This window comes from Pempheris klunzingeri, chromosome 7 (assembly GCF_042242105.1).
Source record: "Pempheris klunzingeri isolate RE-2024b chromosome 7, fPemKlu1.hap1, whole genome shotgun sequence".
NCBI classification, from domain to species: domain Eukaryota; kingdom Metazoa; phylum Chordata; class Actinopteri; order Acropomatiformes; family Pempheridae; genus Pempheris; species Pempheris klunzingeri.
In genome coordinates this window covers 312087-337086 of record NC_092018.1, presented here as the reverse complement: position 1 = coordinate 337086, position 25000 = coordinate 312087, and the positions used below count along the sequence as shown (strand labels likewise).

Below are 25000 nucleotides of genomic sequence, written 5' to 3'. Positions count from 1 at the left end.
GACCCGGAACACCCAACGCTCCTCACGGCATGCAGGGCCAGGGACAAAGTGATTACTCTCAGGACAGCATGTATCCTCTGCACAAGGTACCGTGTGGTCCCACCTGACCAATACACCTGCCGCACTGATGCATCCACCTGATGTTTATGTATGTCATGACTATATTTAAAGGGACAGTCTGTATTATCTCCTCCGCAGTCAGTGTGTTACCTACCGTAGATGGTGGTTGGCACACCCCCAGTTTGGAGAAGCAGACAGGGATCACGGCACAGATGCTAAACAAGCCTCATAAAAAAAGGCCCACCTAAAAAAATCAACATCAGTTGGAGTGTATGTGATATTTAGCACATTTCACTGCTTTATGTCACTGACAGACAGACAGACAGTGACAGGGAGCTGAAACCATTATTTCACTGTCTTCTAACACACCAGACTCCACTGCTGCCTCCATCAGTTAGTTTGTTTGTGACGTTGGTGTTTTAAAGGGTTATTTCAGAGCTGAACTACAGAGAGTCTGGAAGAGACCAGCAGCTCCTGAGTTCTGCAAGCCAAAATAAATGAATGAATCCTGATGGTGGATCTCTTTGGTTCTGTTGACAGACCATGGAGGGGATGAATGAGAAGTCCATGGCAGATGCGATGCACTTTGGTCACATGAAAGGAGTGGGGATGAGATCTCTGCACAGTGGGATGGGTCCTCCACAGAGCCCCCTGGACCAGCACAGCCAAGGTGACCACTTCACACTGGACGTTGTTTTATTCACTGGTCCCCGATCTGTGTGGCCTGTGTCCCTTCAGCACTCATCACAGGTCGCATGTGTCTGCAGATTATACATGGGGGGGCTCCCACCCTTATGTGGGGGGGGGGCTCTGACCCTTATGTGGGGGGAGGGCTCTGACCCTTATGTGGGGAACCACTTGTTTAAGGGCACTGATGTGAGTTTTTGACGTGTGAAACCATTAAAATTGCTTTTTTTCTTTTCTGTAATAGGATACTTGTCCCCCCATCCATCCCCCATGGGGGTCCATGAGCATGCGTCTAGTCCCATGTCAGGAGGTGGAGGCGGTGGGGGACCCACGCCGCCCCACATGCCTCCCTCTCAGCCAGGCCCCATGATGCCCATGGACTCTCAGGGAGCCATGTCCAGCATGGGGCCACAGGGACGGGGGCCGTCTGCGTTCAGTCCAGTCCAGCTGCAGCAGCTCAGAGCTCAGATCCTGGCCTACAAGATCCTGGGCCGTGGGCAGCCCCTGCCCGAAAACCTCCAGCTGGCTGTTCAGGGCAAGAGGAGCCTACCCACAATGCAACAGCAGCAGCAGCAGCAGCCCCCGCCGCAGCCACAGCAGGGACCCAGTGCTAGTCCTTACAACAGGCCCGCAGGTAAGCATCAGACAGGACCAGCTGAATCCAGATAGAGTTCAGAGTTGAACCAGGTTCAGTATTGATGAAACACGTGTGAACACCCTCAGCACGGAGGAACCAGGTCACCTTAGAACATGGACGCTTCGTAGCTCAGTGAGGACAGGTGTGAAGACAGGAGTAGTAGGAATGATTCAAGCTTCACCTTCTGGTGTCCCATACGTTTTCATGGTATAAATCACAGTTTAGGTGTCTGTAATCAACTCCCCAGGAAGGTCTCCAGCTTCTGAAGCCAGTTTAACATCATGGCCAAACTGTGTACGTCTGTTTTCCACAGACGCACATTGTGACAGAGACGTCTGTAAATCAGCAACCTGTGAAATGACTCATTTCACCACCACAATTTTATCCATTCAGTCTGATAACATTTGGAAAGTCTGGAAGAGCTGCAAGATTAAATCATTTTATCCCCATCTAAGTGAGCAACACAACAGGAAGTGAGCACAGGGCTAACAGGAAGTGTGCACAGGGCTAACAGGAAGTGAGCACAGGGCTAACAGGAAGGGAGCTAACCGGAAGTGGGCACAGGACTAACAGGAAGTGAGCTCCAGGAAGTGAGCACAGGGCTAACAGGAAGTGAGCACAGGGCTAACAGGAAGGGAGCTAATAGGAAGTGGGCACAGGGCTAACAGGAAGGGAGCTAACAGGAAGTGGGCACAGGGCTAACAGGAAGGGAGCTAACAGGAAGTGGGCACAGGGCTAACAGGAAGGGAGCTAATAGGAAGTGGGCACAGGGCTAACAGGAAGGGAGCTAACAGGAAGTGGGCACAGGGCTAACAGGAAGTGAGCTAACAGGAAGTGAGCACAGGGCTAACAGGAAGGGAGCTAATAGGAAGTGGGCACAGGGCTAACAGGAAGGGAGCTAACAGGAAGTGGGCACAGGGCTAACAGGAAGTGAGCTACAGGAAGTGAGCACAGGGCTAACAGGAAGGGAGCTAACAGGAAGTGGGCACAGGGCTAACAGGCTCTGCAAGCCCGAGCTGTTGGCGCTACAGGGTAAGTGGAACTTTTTTGGCTTCCTGCTCCACTGAGCAGCTGTCAGAGGAATGAACGGCACCTCCAGCACTGCGTCCACAGCTCAGGTGATGTCCATGGCTCTAATCATCAAAGATCAATCTGCCATTTTTTGCCCAATTAGAGTATTTGCTGTCTGTAAAAGTCCGAACACCGTTAGACATGTTTAGTGCAGTGAAGCAGCAGGGAGGTGCAGAGCCTCCCAGTGCAGCTCGGATCCCATCACAGGCTCACACTGTCTGTTCAGCCAACACAACTAAGTATCTATGAACTGCTGTGTTCAAAGGAATGCCAATGGCTCCATTGGGTGGCCCCCAGTCCAGTCCCTGCCCCACCCCCTCCATGCAAGGACAACACAGTCAGAGCCCGGGACCCAAGGCGTGGCCTGACGGTGAGTACGGGCTGTGGGGATGTGGGGACAGGATGGGGGTGTGTGGGGACAGGTTGGGGACAGGATGGGGGGTGTGCGGACAGGATGTGGGGACAGGATGGGGACAGGATGGGGGGTGTGGGGACAGGATGGGGGGGGGGGGGGGGACAGGATGGGGACAGGATGTGGGGACAGGATGGGGACAGGATGTGGGGACAGGATGGGGATAGGATGTGGGGACAGGATGGGGGGGCATGGGGACAGGATGCCACAGTCGGTGCTATATGAACTGAACTGTATGCAGCCTTAAAGCAGAGAGAGAAGCTGAACTCTGGTGAGGGACTCAGACAGACAGACAGAGAGAAGCTGAACTCTGGTGAGGGACTCAGACAGACAGACAGAGAGAAGCTGAACTCTGGCGAGGGACTCAGACAGACAGACAGAGAGAAGCTGAACTCTGGTGAGGGACTCAGACAGACAGACAGAGAGAAGCTGAACTCCCACTGAGTCCAGTTTAAACTGAATAAATAGACTCTGGTAGTCAAAGAGGCGGCGGCTCCTGGAGAATCTGTGGCGGCTAATTGGTCCCCGGAGTGAGACTGAATGATTCAGAGACGTCAGGACTCAGACTGAGGAAAGACCTCTGAGCGACAGGGACCACCGAAGCCCCCCCCCCCCCCCAAAGCCTGTGGGGCCCCTGGAGCCAGGCTGATGTTACCTGTAGGTGTCAGTCTGGCTCTGAGGAAGGAGGAGGGGCTGCTGCTGCTGCTGCTTGTGTCTCTGTAGAATCCTCCATGAGACAGAGACCAAAGGAATGAAGTCACACTTCAGGTTTCACTGATGGACCAGTGACAAGAAAAGTCTTAGTACAGGACAGGCTGTGTTCCTTCACGTCCTCCACCAGAGACCACTGACAGGAAAAGTCTTAGTACAGGACAGGCTGTGTTCCTTTACGTCCTCCACCAGAGACCACTGACGGGAAAAGTCTTAGTACAGGACAGGCTGTGTTCCTTCACGTCCTCCACCAGAGACCACTGACAGGAAAAGTCTTAGTACAGGACAGGCTGTGTTCCTTCACGTCCTCCACCAGAGACCACTGACAGGAAAAGTCTTAGTACAGGACAGGCTGTGTTCCTTTACGTCCTCCACCAGAGACCACTGACAGGAAAAGTCTTAGTACAGGACAGGCTGTGTTCCTTCACGTCCTCCACCAGAGACCACTGACAGGAAAAGTCTTAGTACAGGACAGGCTGTGTTCCTTCACGTCCTCCACCAGAGACCACTGACAGGAAAAGTCTTAGTACAGGACAGGCTGTGTTCCTTCACGTCCTCCACCAGAGACAAAACAGACGGTTTGTTTTAAGGCCTGTTCAGACACACTGAAGGTGACCTGCACACCTTCAGTGTTAGGACCAGACAGAAGTGACCATGGGGCTAATGTCTCTGGTCTGTCCTCTGTCCCCTGGTCTCTCCTCTGGTCTGTCCTCTGTCCCCTGGTCTGTCCTCTGGTCTGTCCTCTGTCCCCTGGTCTGTTCCCTGGTCTGTCCTCTGTCCCCTGGTCTGTTCCCTGGTCTGTCCTCTGTCCCCTGGTCTGTCCTCTGGTCTGTCCTCTGTCCCCTGGTCTGTTCCCTGGTCTTTCCTCTGTCCTCTGGTCTGTCCTCTGTCCCCTGGTCTGTCCCCTGGTCTGTCCCCTGGTCTGTCCCCTGGTCTGTCCCCTGGTCTGTCCTCTGGTCTGTCCTCTGTCCCCTGGTCTGTCCTCTGGTCTGTCCTCTGTCCCCTGGTCTGTCCTCTGGTCTGTCCTCTGGTCTGTCCTCTGTCCCCTGGTCTGTCCTCTGTCCCCTGGTCTGTCCTCTGGTCTGTCCTCTGTCCTCTGGTCTGTCCTCTGTCCCCTGGTCTGTCCCCTGGTCTGTCCCCTGGTCTGTCCTCTGGTCTGTCCTCTGTCCCCTGGTCTGTCCTCTGGTCTGTCCTCTGGTCTGTCCTCTGGTCTGTCCTCTGTCCTCTGGTCTGTCCTCTGACCCCTGGTCTGTCCTCTGGTCTGTCCCCTGTCCTCTGGTCTGTCCTCTGTCCCCTGGTCTGTCCTCTGGTCTGTCCCCTGTCCCCTGGTCTGTCCTCTGGTCTGTCCCCTGTCCCCTGGTCTGTCCTCTGTCCTCTGGTCTGTCCCCTGTCCTCTGGTCTGTCCTCTGTCCCCTGGTCTGTCCCCTGTCCCCTGGTCTGTCCTCTGTCCTCTGGTCTGTCCCCTGTCCTCTGGTCTGTCCTCTGTCCCCTGGTCTGTCCTCTGTCCTCTGGTCTGTCCTCTGTCCCCTGGTCTGTCCTCTGTCCTCTGGTCTGTCCCCTGGTCTGTCCCCTGGTCTGTCCCCTGGTCTGTCCTCTGGTCTGTCCTCTGTCCCCTGGTCTGTCCCCTGTCCCCTGGTCTGTCCCCTGTCCTCTGGTCTGTCCCCTGGTCTGTCCTCTGGTCTGAAAGATTTTCTTTCTTGTCATGATTTTGTGTTTTCAGACCACAGGAACCTTTTCATAGAAACTCATTTCTAAATGTTACGGAGTCCAGGTTCTCCCCCAGAACAAGAGGAACCCTAAATGATGTTGGTGGAAGGGAGAAGGGAGTCCTTCCATTGTACTCTGATCTTTACTGATGTATTAATACATGCTTTATCAATATTAAAACAGTGTCCTGATGATGTTTTGGATCCTGATCTGGATCCCCTGTCCCCTGGTCTCCAGGTCCGGGAGGTGAGAGTCAAGCCAGCACTCAGAAGCACCTGACCCCTGTTGCCGGTGGACGTCCATCCCCCGCCCCACCTCAGGCCTCCGTGGTGCCCCCTGGGCCTCTGCTGGGCAGCTCGGCGACCCCCCAGCCTCCCGGGCAGCAGGTGTCCCCCATGATCCAGATGCAGCAGAAACAGAACCGTGTCACCCCAATCCAGAAGCCCCAGGGCCTGGACCCAGTGGGGATCCTGCAGGAGAGAGAGTACAGGTGCGTATCACCTGCGGAGCACTGGTCTCATCGCATAGTGCTGCACACACAGTAACAAACCCACCAGGGCCACCTTAAATCAGACCTCATCGTCAAACCCACCAGGGCCACCTTAAATCAGGCTTAATCAAACCCACCAGGGCCACCTTAAATCAGACTTAATCAAACCCACCAGGGCCACCTTAAATCAGGCTTAATCAAACCCACCAGGGCCACCTTAAATCTTACTTAATCAAACCCACCAGGGCCACCTTAAATCAGACTTAATCAAACCCACCAGGGCCACCTTAAATCAGACCTCATCGTCAAACCCACCAGGGCCACCTTAAATCAGACCTCATCGTCAAACCCACCAGGGCCACCTTAAATCAGACTTAATCAAACCCACCAGGGCCACCTTAAATCAGGCTTAATCAAACCCACCAGGGCCACCTTAAATCTTACTTAATCAAACCCACCAGGGCCACCTTAAATCAGACTTAATCAAACCCACCAGGGCCACCTTAAATCTTACTTAATCAAACCCACCAGGGCCACCTTAAATCAGACCTCATCGTCAAACCCACCAGGGCCACCTTAAATCAGACCTCATCGTCAAACCCACCAGGGCCACCTTAAATCAGACTTAATCAAACCCACCAGGGCCACCTTAAATCAGACCTCATCGTCAAACCCACCAGGGCCACCTTAAATCAGGCTTAATCAAACCCACCAGGGCCACCTTAAATCAGACCTCATCGTCAAACCTACCAGGGCCACCTTAAATCAGACCTCATCGTCAAACCCACCAGGGCCACCTTAAATCAGACTTAATCAAACCCACCAGGGCCACCTTAAATCAGACCTCATCGTCAAACCCACCAGGGCCACCTGAAATCAGACTTAATCAAACCCACCAGGGCCACCTTAAATCAGACCTCATCGTCAAACCTACCAGGGCCACCTTAAATCAGACCTCATCGTCAAACCCACCAGGGCCACCTTAAATCAGACCTCATCGTCAAACCTACCAGGGCCACCTTAAATCAGACCTCATCGTCAAACCCACCAGGGCCACCTTAAATCAGACCTCATCGTCAAACCTACCAGGGCCACCTTAAATCAGACCTCATCGTCAAACCCACCAGGGCCACCTTAAATCAGACCTCATCGTCAAACCCACCAGGGCCACCTTAAATCAGGCTTAATCAAACCCACCAGGGCCACCTTAAATCAGACCTCATCGTCAAACCCACCAGGGCCACCTTAAATCAGACCTCATCGTCAAACCTACCAGGGCCACCTTAAATCAGACCTAATCGTCAAACCCACCAGGGCCACCTTAAATCAGACCTAATCGTCAAACCCACCAGGGCCACCTTAAATCAGACCTCATCGTCAAACCCACCAGGGCCACCTTAAATCAGACTTAATCAAACCCACCAGGGCCACCTTAAATCAGACTTAATCAAACCCACCAGGGCCACCTTAAATCAGACCTCATCGTCAAACCCACCAGGGCCACCTTAAATCAGGCTTAATCAAACCCACCAGGGCCACCTTAAATCAGACCTCATCGTCAAACCTACCACGGCCACCTTAAATCAGACTTATTACACAGCTTTGCTGAATTCTTGATTCTGATTGGTCAGTCATTGATCAGTCACAGTCCGTTGATATGGGCGTTGTTCTGATGGCAGAATCAATAAAACCATTTTAGATCATTAAGATGGCTTTTAAATATTTTGTGTGAAGCTGTTGATTTCCTTTGTACCAACCGGAGGAATAAGCGGGATAACGAACAGCTGGTTTGGCAGATGAGCGCGTCGTGTCTTCATCTGTAACTTCAGATCAAACATCAACATTTGTCCCTGTGATCATTTGAAATGATGAACTCTTTTTATACTAATCACAACAGTTTAGATGTCACGTTCCAGCATCATCACTGAGTGACATGATGAAGATGTCCAACAAAGCATCAAAGCGTCAAAGCGGTTTGTTTTTCTCGTCCCTGTGGTTGAAACGATTGAAGTTGGGATGAAAAGTGACTCAGACTTTATACAGAGCAGGGCTTCGCTGTTGGGACACCCCTGTATTATTGGCCAAAACTGTTGTTCCTGTTATCCACGGTGTCCCGAGGCGAGGGGGCACGCACCAAACAAGACGACATCATGTGTCTTGTGTCAAACACAAAGGCTCCACAAGTGCCCCGCTGAATTTTGGTGAGGAGGACTGATGGAGGCAGCAGCTCCTGTGTCCTGTTCTCTAAAATCCCTGTTTTAGTGAATGTAGTCTGGTGTGTGTGCTGTTTGTGGTTAAACCAAAAGGATCTTCCAGGTCTCTCTCTGTAGGGATCCTTTCCATGATGCTGTCACACACTTAGAATAACACTCTGAGCCTGTCAGTGGATCAAACAAGCTCTTTTAGTGGACCTACTGTGATCAGGTGCAGTTGTCCTAAAGGATCACGTTGCAGCCATTGCAGCCCGTTTGGTGGCTGCTGGCTGAGGTGATCTACTGGACCAGTTCCAACACTTTTCCTACCTACCAGTCACTCAGACACCAGGATGTGGACACAGAGGACCAGGAGGAGAAACAGTGGAGTGGCCCTTTAAATACTACTGTCAGATGGTGTAATGGTCATGGTAACTGGAAACGATGTGTTTCTGTTTTAAGGTGGATTAGAAGGTCTGCTGTGTGAGGAAGACATGTAAAGAAATATGTAGTTAGTCTTTTTTCTGTTTCTTTGGGAATGAGAATATGTTTATTTCTCCTGATGGGAGGGGCTTGATTATTTTTAGTCGGCCCCGAGGCTTGTTTTTCTTAAAACAACTTGAAGGCTGCTGGTGTGGTGGTGTCAGGTCAGCCCTGATGAGCCCCTCTTCACCTCGTCAGCCTGATGAAGTCATGTGAACATACAGAGCCTCTGTGAAACTATGACGTAAACAGGAACATTCATCACGTTATTTATTAATAAACACTCCAATCCATAAAACAGAAGCAGAACTTTAAAAATGACCATGTGCTGTTCCCTCCGGCTTAGTGTGAGGTGAGCCGAGCAGCTACATGACGATAATACAAAGTGTGTGTGCTGTTTACTGTCTCGGCCACAGCATCGGCAGCTGTTGTTGAATGGTAATGAGACAAAGAAAACCAGTCCCACACACTGCTGAAGTGTTGCAGTGTTTTTCCTCTGCAGCAGAGTAAACTTTGGTCGGCAAAGTTTTCACCTCAAACAAGTACAGCAGTCCGTCACAGATGGAGTTTCTAAAATGTGTCCTGGTTACGTCCGGACTCCTGCTGGAGCTTTGTGGTACTGCTGCTAGTTTAACAGAATGTGATGATGAACCGCTTTCTGTTTTTTACATACAAACACAACGAAAGTGAACATGAATACATTTGTCACTGTTTGTAGATACTGAGCAGGACTTTACAGTCTAGTTATTAAACCAGCGTCTCTCCCTGTCATCACACACTGACGTACAGGTGCAGCTCTGTTTCAGGTCATCAGTCAGCACTAAAGTAATCTGCACCACCTCTGATGGTCTCTGGCGGCCTCGAGACCTTTTAGTGGGGTCGTCCTGATAGCTGAATGGTTACCGTTGGTTGCTGCTTATCGGACGATTAAACCTTACTGTTTTACTAATTATCATTGTGTAGTCAGAAGCCTGGGCGTAATCAGCTCAGTGGCCAGAGTACTCCTCCATCCAGGTGTGCATTTATTCCTCTTCCTCCTCAGACTGCAGGCTCGGATCGCACATCGAATCCAGGAGCTGGAGAGTCTTCCGGGCTCTCTGCCCCCGGACCTGAGGACCAAAGCCACAGTGGAGCTCAAGGCGCTGCGTCTGCTCAACTTCCAGCGGCAGGTACGGACTGTGTTTCAGTCAGAGGGAATAGTAATTTACCCAGAATCACCAGGAGGACTCAGTTCAGTCCCGTGTCAGGACAGCGGGGCTGCTGGTGTGCTGCCCTGGGTTTACTCAGCATGAACCTGCAAAACAAGACAAGAGGGAGAGAAAAGCAGGTTTTTTCTGTATGATAATGTGCAGGTCTAGTGATATCTGGACAGTCATGGTGGTCGATGCCATTAGTCTGCGTAGCTCCAGCTGCATGTTATGAATATTACAAAATAACTTGATCCCAGCCGGTCACATTAGGTCTCTGCTGAGGTCCAGCAGCCCCTCATTTAATGGCTCCAAACGTGTTGTGAGTTGGTTTCAGGCCATCTGAAAACTGCTGTGGTGCTTCACAATCTGCAGCCTGATGTGTTCTGTCCAGTTGACAGTTTCCATGTATGTAGGAGTGTGGACATCTACACAGTGAGTGTGATGTGTAGCCTGTGTTTGGCTCCAGCTGAGACAGGACGTGGTGGCCTGCATGAGGCGAGACACGACCCTGGAGACGGCCCTCAACTCGAAGGCCTACAGACGCAGCAAGCGGCAGACGCTGAGGGAGGCCCGCATGACGGAGAAGCTGGAGAAACAGCAGAAGCTGGAGCAGGAGAAGAAGCGCCGACAGAAGCATCAGGTGATCGTTAGTTTAGTCCGAGCAGTGACCCGCTGCAGCACTTACACTAATGTCCTGATACAACAAACAGTCCTGCCAAAGACAGCGCAGCGCTAACTGATCTGTTCTTCTGTGCTGTGGTGTCACAACGGTGCTTCTTCTTCTCAGGAATATCTCAACAGTATCCTCCAACACGCCAAGGACTTCAAGGAGTATCACCGCTCAGTGTCGGGAAAAATACAGAAACTCACCAGATCCATCGGCAACTGGCACACCAACACAGAGCGGGAGCAGAAGAAGGAGACGGAGAGGATTGAGAAGGAGAGGATGAGGAGGCTCATGGTAACGACCTGCATGTCTCATAAACATTTCATGACACACTAATCAGAAACCTGCTGCAGACACAGTGATTGACAGGTCAGGTGGATAAAGGTGACAGTAACACTCATCTATGTGACCGTAAGTCATGTGACCGGTCAGTGTTGACGGGGACGGTGAAGGTGTGTGTAACCGTAGCGCATTAACAGCACAGCAGAGCTGTCAGCCATCATATCGTCATAAAGCGTAGACTAACTGAATATTATGGTAACTGTCCTGCCCCCCCCACACACAGGCAGAGGACGAGGAAGGCTACCGAAAACTCATCGACCAGAAGAAGGACAAGCGTCTGGCATACCTGCTGCAGCAGACGGACGAATACGTGGCCAACCTCACCACTCTGGTGTATGAGCACAAAGCTGCCCAGGCTGCCAAGGAGAAGAAGAGGAGGAAGAAGAGGAAGAAGGTACAAGGAGGGGGGTCAGGTGGTGACTGTTCACAGGATGTCTGAGGTTCTTATCTGTGTTTTACCTCCAGCTGAAATGCCTCAGTCCGTCTCTCGGTACGTTCTCTACCTTTAAACCTGTCCTTGACCCCAGCAGTGAATACATCTATTCTGATGTAGTTGGTGCTGTTTCCAGGTGGACGTCTTAACAGGAAAGTCAGTCCGCGCCTCCCCAGGAGGGCAGAGCACGGTGTAACTGTGAGGTAGTCAGCTGCCAGTAGAGGGCGCCGTACAGCTGTTGTGTCTGCTTCAGTGTCCTCCACCATGTGGCCTTAAAAGGGTTTGTGCCCTGTTGGTGTGTTGGCTGAGCACACGCTGCCCCACATGAATGCCACTCCTTCCAGAGAGCGCCCCCCCTGCTCTCTGTAGTCTCAGGCTGGGGACACACTGCCTACCTCATCAGTGCATCTGTTTTGTGGACCGTGTTGGTTTTTTTATTCAACGGCCACGTTAACAGCTGAGAGCAGCCACACAGCCGGTGTGAGCGGTGCGGCTCATCTAGAGCTTGGCGTCTCGACTGTTTTTTCTGTGACACTCGTCATTCGCAGCAGAAATTCAGTGAAACATCTCGTTTCCCTTTCAAAGTTCAGCGCGGTAGCTGCCACGCAGACGTGAGGTGCCTTAGACTAGACGTCAGCCCCGTGAAAGGCCTCTGTCTGTGTCACACACTGTCTGTGACGATGTCTTTGGGAACAAAAACCGCAAATCATTTCAGTGGCCCTGCGCACGGTAAACACCGAGGAGTCTTACAGGTCCGTCTCTCCAGCACGGAGATGGAGCCACTGAGAGCTGATGTGATGCTGCTGTTACCTGTGCTGTCAGTTTAACCTGCTGAATGGCTCCATGTGTTTCATGTCTAGAAGGTGGATGGAGACGGTGAAGGAACCAGCGCCATCGGCCCTGATGGAGAGGTGAGCTGCCTCGCTGTAACCAGAGTCTCTGTGACCATGTCTGCACTGAGCAGAAGTGACTCATTCTGAATGATCTCTGCACACATTTACCAGAAAGTTGTTGCTGTCAGACGATGAAGTGATCAGGAACAAGGATTTAATCTGCAGCGCGTTGGGAACATCTTTGACTCAGACTAAAGGAAAAACAGCTTATTTTATCTCTGCCTATCGAGCAGTGAACGCAAACATAAAGATAATTTTGAAATCCACCCCGTCAGTGGGTGACTCTTTATTTGTGTCACAAAACGGAGAATTTAGAGGACTGAAAGTTAACCACGGAGCGAAGTGTCACTCACGTGTCCCTGTGGTGTGTCTGTCTGCAGCCCATGGATGAGAGCAGCCAGATGAGTGAGCTGCCGGTCAAAGTGATCCAGACCGAGACCGGCAAAGTCCTGCAGGGGACAGACGCTCCCAAATCCAGTCAGCTGGAGGCCTGGCTGGAGATGAACCCTGGGTGAGGAGGCTCCTCATCTCTGTTCTCCACCTCTCACATTAGACTCAGCCACTTCTGTCCCTTAGAAAGGGTTTACACAAGAGTCTTTTCTCTAGTGAAGCACTTACAGAGACCAAACGGACAGAAAGCTCAACATGAAACAGTTTATTTCAGGTGAAACAAGATCTCACATCTATGGGATAGTGGGTCCAGGGTGGGAGTTCACTGTAACCACATGAGGACCAAAGGAGCACAGCTATATGCCCCCAGTGACAGACAGTACAGTACAGTACAGACAGTACAGACTACCAGTACCGTGTCCATCAGGTGAGTCAGTCACAGTTCAACATGCAGAGCAGTGGGCAGATCCTCAACCAATCAGAGCAAGGACTCTGTGGAAATTAAACTGTCACCAAATCTGTATCTTAGTGTTTTCGCAGGAAAGCATCATGAGGTTTTAGGGGGGGGGGCAGTTAGTCAGCACTGGGGGCTGCTGCTGGCTGATGTGCTGACACTGTTGTTGTCCTCCTGTAATAACAGGTATGAAGTTGCTCCACGGTCAGACAGCGAGGAGAGCGGCTCCGAGTTCGAGGAGGAGGTCAGTGATTCTCCCATCAATTAGCTTCTTCATCAAAAGGTGTCAGACTGGATTTAGACCACGTCTCAGTCAGAACAGCTCCACATACATCCCAGACCACCGGGGGGCAGCACCGTCGCTGTCTCTGAGGATCTGGTCCCCGTCAGAGCCACCGCCGCTGTATGATCACACTAATGAGTAATAAGTGTCTGTCGCTCAAGTGTCGTCACCTCTGTCTCAGGAGGAAGAGGACTCGGCCAAGCCAGAGACTGAGGAGAAGAAGATCATCAATCCCAACGGAGACGACGTGGCCACGGGGGCAGCCAAGCACATCATCGAGTAGGTAGCAGGGCCCTGCCCACCCTGCTCCACAGGGAGTGTACGGGCCAACCGGTGAATCTGCCTCAGATGTGTGTGAGGAGGTGGAGCACTAGTTAGACTGCTGTTTACAGCGATATTAAACATTCAGAGGCAAATGTTTTTTGCCTTGAATTGAGCTTCAGCCCTCAGCCTCCAGACGATCAGTAACATCAATGCCGAGGAGCCCTCCTCACCCAGATATCACTCTCCGTGTGTTTGCACCGTCAGGTCGGCCAAGCAGGACGTGGATGACGAGTACAGCGTCCCCACCGGACAGACCAGCTCCCAGTCCTACTACGGAGTGGCCCACGCCGTCATCGAGAGGGTGGAGAAGCAGTCAGCACTGCTGATCAACGGCACCCTCAAACACTACCAGGTACACACACACACACACACACACACACACACACACACACACACACACACACTACCAGGTACACACACACACACACACCACCAGGTACACACACACACTACCAGGTACACACACACACACACACACACTCTGTCACACACACTCTCACATACACTACCAGGTTCTGACGTTCATGTGGACACAGATGTCAGTCCCATCATGCACTGCTGCTGTGCTGCTGTCATGTGTGTTTGGTCATGGATGGAGGATGTGACCAAAGATATTTGTTGCTAGGCAACCGAGAGCTTCCTGTGACTTTTGAGGGCGTCGTAATGATGCTCATCTTTGCTGTGTGCGGGGGAGGCAGTGAGTGATGGTATCTAACCAGAGGGGGGGAACTGACAATTGCATGCTGCCAACCTTTTTTTCCTTCCAATCAGGCGCCGCTGATTTATGGCGTGCCAGCTTTAGATGAGATATGGCGGCGGCTCCTGGGGAGATTTCAGCAGCACAATAATTGGATCAAAGGCTGCTGTGCCAACTGGAATTTAAAGAATACACTTTATTATTTCTTATTTGTCCGTCCCCCACCGGTCTTTGATCTGCTGTCAGGCGTTTCATGTGCTGACACGTTGGAAGCAGGCTGGTAATTGGCCGACCGTGCCTTCCTGCTGCCGCTGCCCTCGTGCCCTTTCTGGTTTCTTCCTTCCGCTGATTGTTTTCCCATAGCCCAGCGGTGAGCTCACAGTCGGTTGTAACAGCTGATGTTTTTCTGCCTCTTTAGATATAGAATACCGAAATGGCAACGAGATCAAGGTGTGTTTCCAAGGCTCACTGTGGAAAGCATCAGGTGAAGGTTTTACACATAGATTGGAGGAGAAATGCCCTGAAAGTCCACTTTTTAATGGTTCTCTAGTAGACAGACAGACAGACAGACAGACAGACACGTTATTCATTCCCCAGGGGAAATCCAGTAGCTGTCTTTGTCAATTGACAAACAATAAAATGGACAAATAATAGAATACAGTCAGTGAAACCAGTAAAAAATGAGCACAACTGCACCTTGCACATCGTTAAATAAAAAAGCTCATTCATGACATTGATGCCATTCACCAATTAATCATCAACAGATAATCAATCAGATATTCAGATTTTTTGAGCCCAAAGGCAGAATCCTGTCTGACTCCTCATCATACAGTGTGTGAGAATAAAGCAGCGGTTTGAGAAAATGAGCAGCAGATGATGATAAAGCAGCGGCTGGTTTCAGACGGTCACAGCTGGAGGTGACAGCAGACGTTAAACAGGAAGGAGCAGCCATGATGTGACACACCAGGCCACCAGCCACCAGGACAGTCTGCTCACATTTAAACATTTATCCTCTGTGACAAGTTGGCGTGAATGTGCCACCTGAGCGTGTGTCCTGTGTGTGTCCTCAGATCCAGGGCCTGGAGTGGATGGTGTCCCTCTACAACAACAATCTGAACGGCATCCTGGCTGACGAAATGGGCCTCGGCAAAACCATCCAGACCATCGCCCTCATCACCTACCTGATGGATCACAAGAGGATCAACGGGCCCTTCCTCATCATCGTTCCTCTCTCGTCAGTACCAGTCGATTGTTTCACACTGAACCCCCCCTCGTCAGGTGGACTGTGTGTGTCCCAGAGTGTCCCAGAGTGTCCCAGTGTGTCTCTGTGTGTCCCAGAGTGTCTCAGTGTGTCTCAGTGTGTCCCAGAGTGTCCCAGAGTGTCTCAGAGTGTCCCAGAGTGTCCCAGAGTGTCCCAGAGTGTCCCAGAGTGTCCCAGAGTGTCCCAGTGTGTCTCTGTGTGTCTCTGTGTGTCCCAGAGTGTCTCAGTGTGTCTCAGTGTGTCTCAGTGTGTCCCAGAGTGTGTCAGTGTGTCTCAGTGTGTCCCAGTGTGTCCCAGAGTGTCCCAGAGTGTCCCAGAGTGTCCCAGAGTGTCCCAGAGTGTCTCAGTGTGTCTCAGTGTGTCTCAGTGTGTCCCAGTGTGTCCCAGTGTGTCCCAGAGTGTCTCAATGTGTCTCAATGTGTCTCAGTGTGTCCCAGTGTGTCCCAGTGTGTCCCAGTGTGTCCCAGTGTGTCTCTGTGTGTCTCTGTGTGTCCCAGTGGGTCTCTGTGTGTCTCTGTGTTTCCCAGTGTGTCCCAGTGGGTCTCTGTGGGTCTCTGTGTGTCTCTGTGTGTCCCAGTGTGTCCCAGAGTGTCTCAGTGTGTCTCTGTGCGTCCCAGTGTGTCTCTGTGTGTCTCTGTGTGTCCCTGTGTGTCCCTGTGTGTCCCTGTGTGTCCCAGTGGGTCCCAGTGTGTCCCAGTGTGTCCCAGTGTGTCCCAGTGTGTCCCAGTGGGTCTCTGTGTGTCTCTGTGTGTCTCTGTGTGTCTCTGTGTGTCTCTGTGTGTGTCCCAGTGTGTCCCAGTGTGTCCCAGTGTGTCCCAGTGTGTCTCTCTGTGTGTCCCAGTGTGTGTCCCAGTGTGTGTCCCAGTGTGTGTCCCAGTGTGTGTCCCACGGTGTCCCAGTGTGTCTCCCAGTGTGTCCCAGTGTGTCCCAGTGTGTCCCAGTGTGTCTCTGTGTGTCTCTGTGTGTCCCAGTGTGTCCCAGTGTGTCCCAGTGGGTCTCTGTGTGTCTCTGTGTGTATCCCAGTGTGTCTCTGTGTGTCTCTGTGTGTCCCAGTGTGTCCCAGTGTGTCCCAGTGTGTCCCAGTGTGTCCCAGTGGGTCTCTGTGTGTCTCTGTGTGTCTCTGTGTGTATCCCAGTGTGTCCCAGTGTGTCCCAGTGTGTCCCAGTGTGTCTCTGTGTGTCTCTGTGTGTCTCTGTGTGTCTCTGTGTGTATCCCAGTGTGTCTCTGTGTGTATCCCAGTGTGTATCCCAGTGTGTATCCCAGTGTGTCTCTGTGTGTCACTGTGTGTATCCCAGTGTGTCTCTGTGTGTCACTGTGTGTATCCCAGTGTGTCTCTGTGTGTCACTGTGTGTATCCCAGTGTGTCTCTGTGTGTATCCCAGTGTGTCCCAGTGTGTCCCAGTGTGTGTCCCAGTGTGTCCCAGTGTGTGTCCCAGTGTGTCCCTGTGTGTCCCTGTGTGTCCCTGTGTGTCTCTGTGTGTCTCTGTGTGTCCCAGGGTGTCCCAGTGTGTCCCAGTGTGTCTCTGTGTGTCCCAGTGTGTCCCAGTGTGTCCCTGTGTGTCCCAGTGTGTGTCCCAGTGTGTCTCTGTGTGTCCCAGGGTGTCCCAGTGTGTCCCTGTGTGTCCCAGTGTGTGTCCCAGTGTGTCCCTGTGTGTCCCAGTGTGTGTCCCAGTGTGTCTCTGTGTGTCCCAGTGTGTGTCCCAGTGTTTGTCCCAGTGTGTCTCTGTGTGTCCCAGTGTGTGTCCCAGTGTGTCTCTGTGTGTCCCAGTGTGTCTCTGTGTGTCTCTGTGTGTCTCTGTGTGTCCCAGTGTGTGTCCCAGTGTGTCTCTGTGTGTCCCAGTGTGTCTCTGTGTGTCCCAGTGTGTGTCCCAGTGTGTGTCCCAGTGTGTGTCCCAGTGTGTCCCTGTGTGTCCCAGTGTGTGTCCCAGTGTGTCTCTGTGTGTCCCAGTGTGTCTCTGTGTGTCCCAGTGTGTGTCCCAGTGTGTCCCAGTGTGTGTCCCAGTGTGTCTCTGTGTGTCCCAGTGTGTGTCCCAGTGTGTGTCCCAGTGTGTCTCTGTGTGTCCCAGTGTGTCTCAGTGGAAAGTGTTTTGTGGTGTTGTCCTGCAGGTGCTGGGGGATTAAAACGAACAGTGGATTTGTGTTTGCATTTCTGCTTGTTGTAGTGAAAGTGAGCACAGCAGAGGTGCAGGGCAGCTGTGTTAAATGTTCTTTTTAATGTGCACACTAAGCTAATTAATGAGAGAGAGCCTTAAAATCTCCCTCTTCTTTTTTGTGTTGGGAAATTAAAGTTAATGGGCGGGAGTGGGGGGGCACTCAGAGAAGTTTCTGACTGAGCTGAAAGCCCTCAGAGCCTTTGAAAAGCTCTGGTGCTTCACCGGTAGGGTGTCTGTTCTCTGTCTGTCCTTTTGTCCATCCAGCTGATGTCTGACCCTGGATCACAGATGTTTCTATGAGGACTGTGCCTGTTCGTGTCTGTAACCATGGTGATGGTTTTTTCCTTCCTTTCCTCCAGGACTTTGTCTAACTGGGTCTATGAGCTCGACAAGTGGTCGCCCTCTGTGGTCAAAATTGCCTACAAGGTAAGAAAGTTCTTTTTTGGGTTACTGTTGCTTTAAGTTTGTGTTTGTGGCCGCCTGACAATGCTACCGTGTCTCTGCCCCCCCCCATTGAAGGGCACCCCCGCTCTGCGCCGCAGCCTGGTGCCTCAGCTCCGCAGCGGGAAGTTCAACGTCCTGCTGACCACCTATGAATACATCATCAAGGACAAGCACATCCTGGCCAAGGTGAGCTGTGTATCACCACCTCACAGACACATTCATTCACTGTGTTCACTGGAGCTTGCAGTTTGAGGCCAAGGTCTCACTTGAAGCACAGACACGGTCAGGACAGAAGGATGTAGTACCAACAGATTATGGCTAAAGGCAGATCTGAATGGTGAGACATCCACAGGAGGGTAAACCTGCAGGAGGGGCTTCATCATAGTTCCTGGTATGTCGCACTAATCATGAGGCCGACTGCAGAATGAAATGAAAGTGTTCGAAGCTCTTCAGTCTGCCATGTAACTGTGATCAGACTCTCCACAGCTCATCCACAGAGATACACTGTGTTAGCACAGGCTGCGTAGAGGAAGCAGCATGTCAACCAAACCGCTTCAGTCCACCACCACGGTCTACACGGGAGGCGTTCAGGCACAGCTTAGAGCGCAGGTCACCTCAGAGCCCAGCGCAGATCGCTGTAGTTAACATCTGGAGGAATAAAAAGACTGTGGGCCGTGTGGATGTGAATAAAATGTGGACAGAAGAGTACCTGAAACACACACATGACTAAAACAGTGTGATTGTTAGCAGAACCAAACGACAAAACTCTCCAGAAACCTGCTGACGTCACTAAGTTTGATCTTTTCTGTTCTTACGGATCACAGATCATCACTGATCATTTCTGTCCAAGCAATGCGAGTTCTGTCAAAGGGTTTGGTGTTCATTTGTTCACAGTTGTAATGAGCTCATCAGGTAAGAGAGAGAGACTGCTGCCATCAGTGAGCAGCGAGGGTAGTCACAGGAGGAAGTCAGTGTTTCAGGGGCTAAAATGAGTCTTCCTCCACTCTACAGATCCGATGGAAGTACATGATTGTAGATGAGGGTCACCGCATGAAGAACCATCACTGTAAGCTGACCCAGGTGTTGAACACCCACTACGTGGCTCCTCGCCGCCTCCTCCTCACCGGCACGCCGCTGCAGAACAAGCTGCCTGAACTGTGGGCACTGCTCAACTTCCTCCTGCCCACCATCTTCAAGAGCTGCAGCACCTTCGAGCAGTGGTTCAACGCCCCGTTCGCCATGACGGGGGAGAGGGTAAGGCCTCCACAGGCTGGCTGCTGGGATATTTAAGGTGCCTCATTCAGTCCATTCAGTCCATCAGACATGCTGGACATGATGCTCCTGGTTCATTTGAACGTGTTGTATGTGTGGTGACAATAGGAGGAAAACGTCCTGGGCTCCACAGGCAGAGCAGTGAACAGGCTGTTGCATTGAACTGATTATCAGAGAAGAGCAAATCTTGGGCAGCAAAAATGTCAGAGATCCATCTGAGAAAAGCAGACATTTATATTCCCAAAGTGAGCAGTCAGAGACGGTCCTCTGAGCCCTGAGAGCTGCAGAGGGAGAATCAGAGCTGCCGTCTACACACGGTATAAATGTACAGAGGTCTGAGACGCTGTCGTATACAGTGGACACCTGGTGTTAAACACCACACACAGTGAACTCTCAGACATGCTGTGAGGACGGAGGAATGTCATGTTCTCTGTCCTCCACATACAAAGAAGCAGCTGCTGGGTCAGACGTCTTTCCTTCCTGGAGCTGTGACTGTCCTCTGGGCTCACAGAGGCTCACAGCGGGATGAGCGGCCCTCCAGGGGGCGTCTGGCTGACCAAAGCTGGTATCCTGGTGTGCTGCAGACTAAAGGAAACGTCTTAAAAGCCACTGGCCACACCAGCAGTACCATGGCCACTGTGGGATACGTCCCGTCTCTGTCTGTTGGTTTTCTATCAGGTCAAACTGCAGCTTCATGCCGGAGGTCTGAGTGACGAGCGGCGCTCTTTAATCCTGCCGCCCACAGGAGATCAGTCACCACAAACTGCTTGACTGCGCCACACAACAGAAGACTTTAAGAATGAGAAGACGGTTAAAGCTGATGGCGTGTTTGATCCATTTCTGACTGAGAGGTTTTGTGAAAATGTATTTTGTGTGTTTTTATTTCTGTCCCCTGGTATGGACGTGCTGTTAAAGTATTTTAAAACCAGTCCTCTGTCATCACCTGTCCTGTCTGAAGGTGGACCTGAACGAGGAGGAGACCATCCTGATCATCCGGCGCCTCCATAAGGTGCTCCGCCCCTTCCTGCTGCGCAGGCTGAAGAAGGAGGTGGAGTCTCAGCTGCCAGAGAAGGTCAGACCCAGACTGTGCACTGATCACATGTGTGCCTGTAAACAGTCCGTAATAACAGGTGCTACAGTCCAAAGAATGAATGAAAACCGGCCGTCCATCTGAGGTGGTGGCCGTGTAGCTCTGCAGACACCCATACGACTGGTCCTCAGGTCGTCGGGTCTGATGAGGCTGATCAGGGTGCCATGTCTCTGCTGTCATTCACTCAGGTGGAGTACGTCATAAAGTGTGACATGTCTGCCATCCAGAAGGTTCTGTACCGCCACATGCAGAAGGGCATCCTCCTGACCGACGGCTCGGAGAAAGACAAGAAGGTAAGTCTGTGGAGCGCCGTGCTCGCTGCGCCTCTTGGTGTGTTTGATCAGTGAGACGCAGCGAGCAGCAGCGCTGTGGTTCCAGCCTCCTGCTGTTTGACATCAGCAGCCCCCGTTCTTTGTTCCTTAACTGCAGCTACATGCCAGCCCTGTGCTGCTGCTGTAAAAACACTGAGCAGTGAACATGTCATGGTGTGTGCTGCAGGTAAAGAGTGTGATCTAAACCTCGGAGGCTAACCCTAACCCTAGTTTTACTTTAGTTGGTAATGTTAACAGCCATTACCAAACCGCTGCACAGTTCAACAGTCCAGACCTCCAGGACTGTGGTGGTGGACTCTGATGACTCCGAGCTGTCAAAGATCCTCACAGCTGCACTGGAACTGTGAACTGTGTTTGTATGAGAACCGCCTGTAGTGAGCTGTCGGACCAGTGTGCTGCTGTCTGATGACCGTCAGAGACCTCCAGAGACCTCCAGAGACCATCAGAGACCTCCAGAGACCTCTGTGACTAGATGGGTGGGTGAACAGCTATGAAGAGCTTGTTTTGATGTGTCTTTTCTTTTCTTTGTCTGTTGTGTCCTGCAGGGTAAAGGAGGAGCAAAGACCCTGATGAACACCATCATGCAGCTGAAGAAGATCTGCAACCATCCATACATGTTTCAGCACATCGAGGTGAGAGCTGTCCGTCCAACATGGACGATGTTCTTGATATATGAGCGTTGTTTGCTTCAGTCACCTGCTGTAATAATAACTTGTATGATCCCAGGTTATTTTGTTGTGTGACTGACTACAACCTTGTGTGTTAGAGCAGCCGTCCTCCCAGGGAGGCTCTCCTAGACGTCACTGAAACCTTGTTCCTCTGTTCCAGGAATCTTTTGCTGAGCACTTGGGCTATCCGAACGGCATCATCAGTGGGTACGTGTCACAGAAGACACGTCTGCAGTATTAATACATGTGTGCACAGATCACTGGTTTCTTTTATTCATGTATGAACCACCTGAAGCACCTACAGTCACAGTATTACTACACCTCTGCAGTACTTGCTGTACTTGCTCCTCAGACCCTCGTCAGGTCTCCTCAGACCCCCGTCAGGTCTCTTCAGACCCCCTCAGGTCTCCTCAGACTCCCCCAGACCCCTCAGGTCTCCTCAGACCCCCTCAGACCCCCTCAGGTCTCCTCAGACCCCCTCAGACCCCCTCAGGTCTCCTCAGACCCCCTCAGACCTGGTGCTGGTGATTCATGTTTCACATCTGACCTGCCTTCTTCTTCCAGACATGATCTGTATCGAGCCTCTGGGAAGTTTGAGCTCCTCGATCGCATCCTGCCGAAGCTCCAGGCCACCAACCACAGAGTGCTGCTGTTCTGCCAGATGACCTCTCTCATGACGATCATGGAGGACTACTTCAGCCACCGCAACTTCCTCTACCTCCGTCTGGACGGTGAGCTCACAGCTCCGCCTCTGATCAGCACATCTACAGCCAATCGGATGTAGTTCAGAAATGTCCCGTCCGTCCAAAGGGCCGATCGGGCGTGAGGAGAACCCGGTCCCATCTGTCCGTCGGAGGGTCATCGCACCTCCTGTGTGTCGTACGGTTACAGTGATGCAGTAGCGCACACACACTGTCCCACCAGTCAGAGTAACGCTGCATAAAGAAATCAGACCACATGACCTCAGTCTGAGATGAAGTCACAGCTCCTCTCATCCCTTTGTGAACTTAAAGGATACATTTCACTTTTCCAGTTTAAACTGACTCACAGACTAAAATAATGAAAACACTCTACTGCGCCGAGATGTCGGGGAACTCCCGTCACGTACACTCAGCAAGCCAATCCCATCAGCCACTGCGTCTGGAAACAGAGCTCATGATGAGATGGTATCGACTCCATTTGGGCTCAGAGTGAAACAAGAAGCTTTCCCCTGACTGCGGAGAGGGACTGATGAGGCGGCCAACATAAGAGCCAGAGCAGCTTCAAACACAAAGAGCTGGCCTCGGCTCGTCCGGCTTAGTCAGTGGCTTTAAGGGAAGCTTACAAGTGCTAATCTGAGACACACACAGTCAGAATTAATGTTTTGGTCTACAGCCAAAGAAACAATGAAACGTCCACACAGCACAGACTGAATAAAGAGCCTGTCAATTAATTACAATATTTTAATCAGACTGCCTAACGACAGTCCCTGCTAACCTGCACACGCCTCTAAAGCAGTTTAAGGACTCAGATGACATTTTCACTTTCAACAGGAAGTTCAAGCAGACTTTTCAAAGTAAAACGATGATGTTTGATGTTTCAGGGACCACCAAGTCTGAGGACCGAGCGGCGCTGCTGAAGAAGTTTAACGAGGAAGGCTCTCAGTACTTCATCTTTCTGCTCAGTACCAGAGCCGGTGGCCTGGGCCTCAACCTACAGGCGGCCGACACCGTGGTCATCTTTGACAGCGACTGGAACCCTCACCAGGTCAGTCCATCGGTAGCCGACCGCATGGTGGCACAGTGTCGGCTCCCGGTCGGATGTTTCATCGGTTTCTGTTTACAGAGATGTTGTAGTCAGAGGAGGTTCAGGTCAGTCAGGTGAGCGCTGGCTGGACTCACCTGGACCCTCAGCACTGCAGGGAGGAAACGCTCTGGCCCCTGATGATGGTTTGACAGGCTTAGTGAAGTGAATATCTCACAGGTCGTTTCTTACCGTCAGTCCAGGCTGATGAAGTCAGAGGTCAGGCCAGCTGCTTCATCTGGACTTCCACGAGGAGATGCAGCGGGCAAATGACTTCTCACTGCGCCGTCGTCACGCTGCTGCCTGCAGTGACCTGAGTTCTGCTGCTGTCTTTTTTTCTGGTGTCCCGTCTAATGAGGACGTCAAGTCAATGCAGTTTTGTGTGACTGCACCTGTGTGACTGCACCTGTGTAACTGTACCTGTGTAACTGTACCTGTGTGACTGTACCTGTGTGACTGTACCTGTGTGGCTGTACCTGTGTGGCTGTACCTGTGTGGCCGCACCTGTGTAACTGTACCTGTGTGACTGCACCTGTGTGACTGTACCTGTGTGGCTGCACCTGTGTGGCCGTACCTGTGTGACCGCACCTGTGTGGCCGCACCTGTGTGGCCGCACCTGTGTGGCCGCACCTGTGTGGCCGCACCTGTGTGGCCGCACCTGTGTGGCCGCACCTGTGTGACCGCACCTGTGTGGCCGCACCTGTGTGACCGCACCTGTGTGGCCGCACCTGTGTGACCGTACCTGTGTGACCGTACCTGTGTGGCTGCACCTGTGTGACCGCACCTGTGTGGCCGCACCTGTGTGACCGTACCTGTGTGACCGTACCTGTGTGACCGTACCTGTGTGACCGTACCTGTGTGGCTGCACCTGTGTGACCGCACCTGTGTGGCCGCACCTGTGTGGCCGCACCTGTGTGGCCGCACCTGTGTGACCGTACCTGTGTGACCGTACCTGTGTGACCGTACCTGTGTGACCGTACCTGTGTGGCTGCACCTGTGTGACCGCACCTGTGTGGCCGCACCTGTGTGACCGCACCTGTGTGGCCGCACCTGTGTGACCGTACCTGTGTGACCGTACCTGTGTGACCGTACCTGTGTGACCGTACCTGTGTGGCTGCACCTGTGTGGCTGCACGTATGCTCTCATGTTACTAACCGACAGACTGCAGAGCGAAGTGTCTCTATCACTGACACAAAGTTGTCCTGCCGGCTGTTTACCCTCCTGAGGCAGCTGACACGAACTTCTCTCTCCGTGTGCCGACTCCAGGACCTCCAGGCTCAGGACCGGGCTCACCGCATCGGGCAGCAGAACGAGGTGCGCGTGCTCCGTCTCTGCACCGTCAATAGTGTGGAGGAGAAGATCTTGGCAGCTGCCAAATATAAACTGAATGTGGATCAGAAGGTCATCCAGGCGGGCATGTTTGACCAGAAGTCCTCCGGCCACGAGCGCCGTGTCTTCCTCCAGGCCATCCTGGAGCACGAGGAGCAGAATGAGGTGAGCATAATCTGATGTGATGTATGATGAATCCTGGAAGTACAAGCATCTCAGACTGAGATGAGATACTTGTGTTAAAGTGAATGGAGGCCCTGTTAGTTTGATCAGTCTCTAGCTGAATTACACGTGCAGACTGTGATTGAACGACTGCAGCCCAGGACAGCTCCTCAGATACCATCAATCCATTAATCAGCCTTCGATTAGAACATTACATGGTGTTGTAATGAAATCTCGGCTGTTTAATTGGTATGTGATCACATCTGAGTGCTACGCCAGACTGATTGGTTTGAGCTGAGCGTGTGATGTGCGACCTTCTGTGATGCTGAAACAGTAAAAACTCTGATATTTTTCTTGTGTTGTAACCACAGGAAGAAGATGAAGT

General features: G+C 52.0%; 1 protein-coding gene across 1 annotated transcript in view; it reads left to right on the top strand.

The window, feature by feature from the left end:
* smarca2 (SWI/SNF related BAF chromatin remodeling complex subunit ATPase 2) overlaps window positions 1-25000 on the top strand; it is a 36802-nt gene that overhangs the window by 1999 nt on the left and 9803 nt on the right. Inside the window, exons 2-27 of the mRNA XM_070833099.1 lie at window positions 1-86; window positions 601-730; window positions 992-1381; window positions 2721-2825; window positions 5523-5775; window positions 9493-9619; window positions 10107-10280; window positions 10428-10601; window positions 10873-11043; window positions 11943-11993; window positions 12356-12486; window positions 13006-13063; window positions 13284-13381; window positions 13631-13778; window positions 15194-15357; window positions 17896-17962; window positions 18056-18166; window positions 18992-19234; window positions 20211-20324; window positions 20531-20635; window positions 21220-21306; window positions 21503-21549; window positions 21907-22073; window positions 22925-23088; window positions 24391-24618; window positions 24987-25000. The exon at window positions 1-86 is cut by the window's left edge and continues 178 nt beyond it; the exon at window positions 24987-25000 is cut by the window's right edge and continues 64 nt beyond it. Coding sequence (XP_070689200.1) covers window positions 1-86; window positions 601-730; window positions 992-1381; window positions 2721-2825; window positions 5523-5775; window positions 9493-9619; window positions 10107-10280; window positions 10428-10601; window positions 10873-11043; window positions 11943-11993; window positions 12356-12486; window positions 13006-13063; window positions 13284-13381; window positions 13631-13778; window positions 15194-15357; window positions 17896-17962; window positions 18056-18166; window positions 18992-19234; window positions 20211-20324; window positions 20531-20635; window positions 21220-21306; window positions 21503-21549; window positions 21907-22073; window positions 22925-23088; window positions 24391-24618; window positions 24987-25000 — 3607 coding nt within the window. The remainder of the gene's footprint in view (window positions 87-600; window positions 731-991; window positions 1382-2720; window positions 2826-5522; window positions 5776-9492; window positions 9620-10106; window positions 10281-10427; window positions 10602-10872; window positions 11044-11942; window positions 11994-12355; window positions 12487-13005; window positions 13064-13283; window positions 13382-13630; window positions 13779-15193; window positions 15358-17895; window positions 17963-18055; window positions 18167-18991; window positions 19235-20210; window positions 20325-20530; window positions 20636-21219; window positions 21307-21502; window positions 21550-21906; window positions 22074-22924; window positions 23089-24390; window positions 24619-24986) is intronic.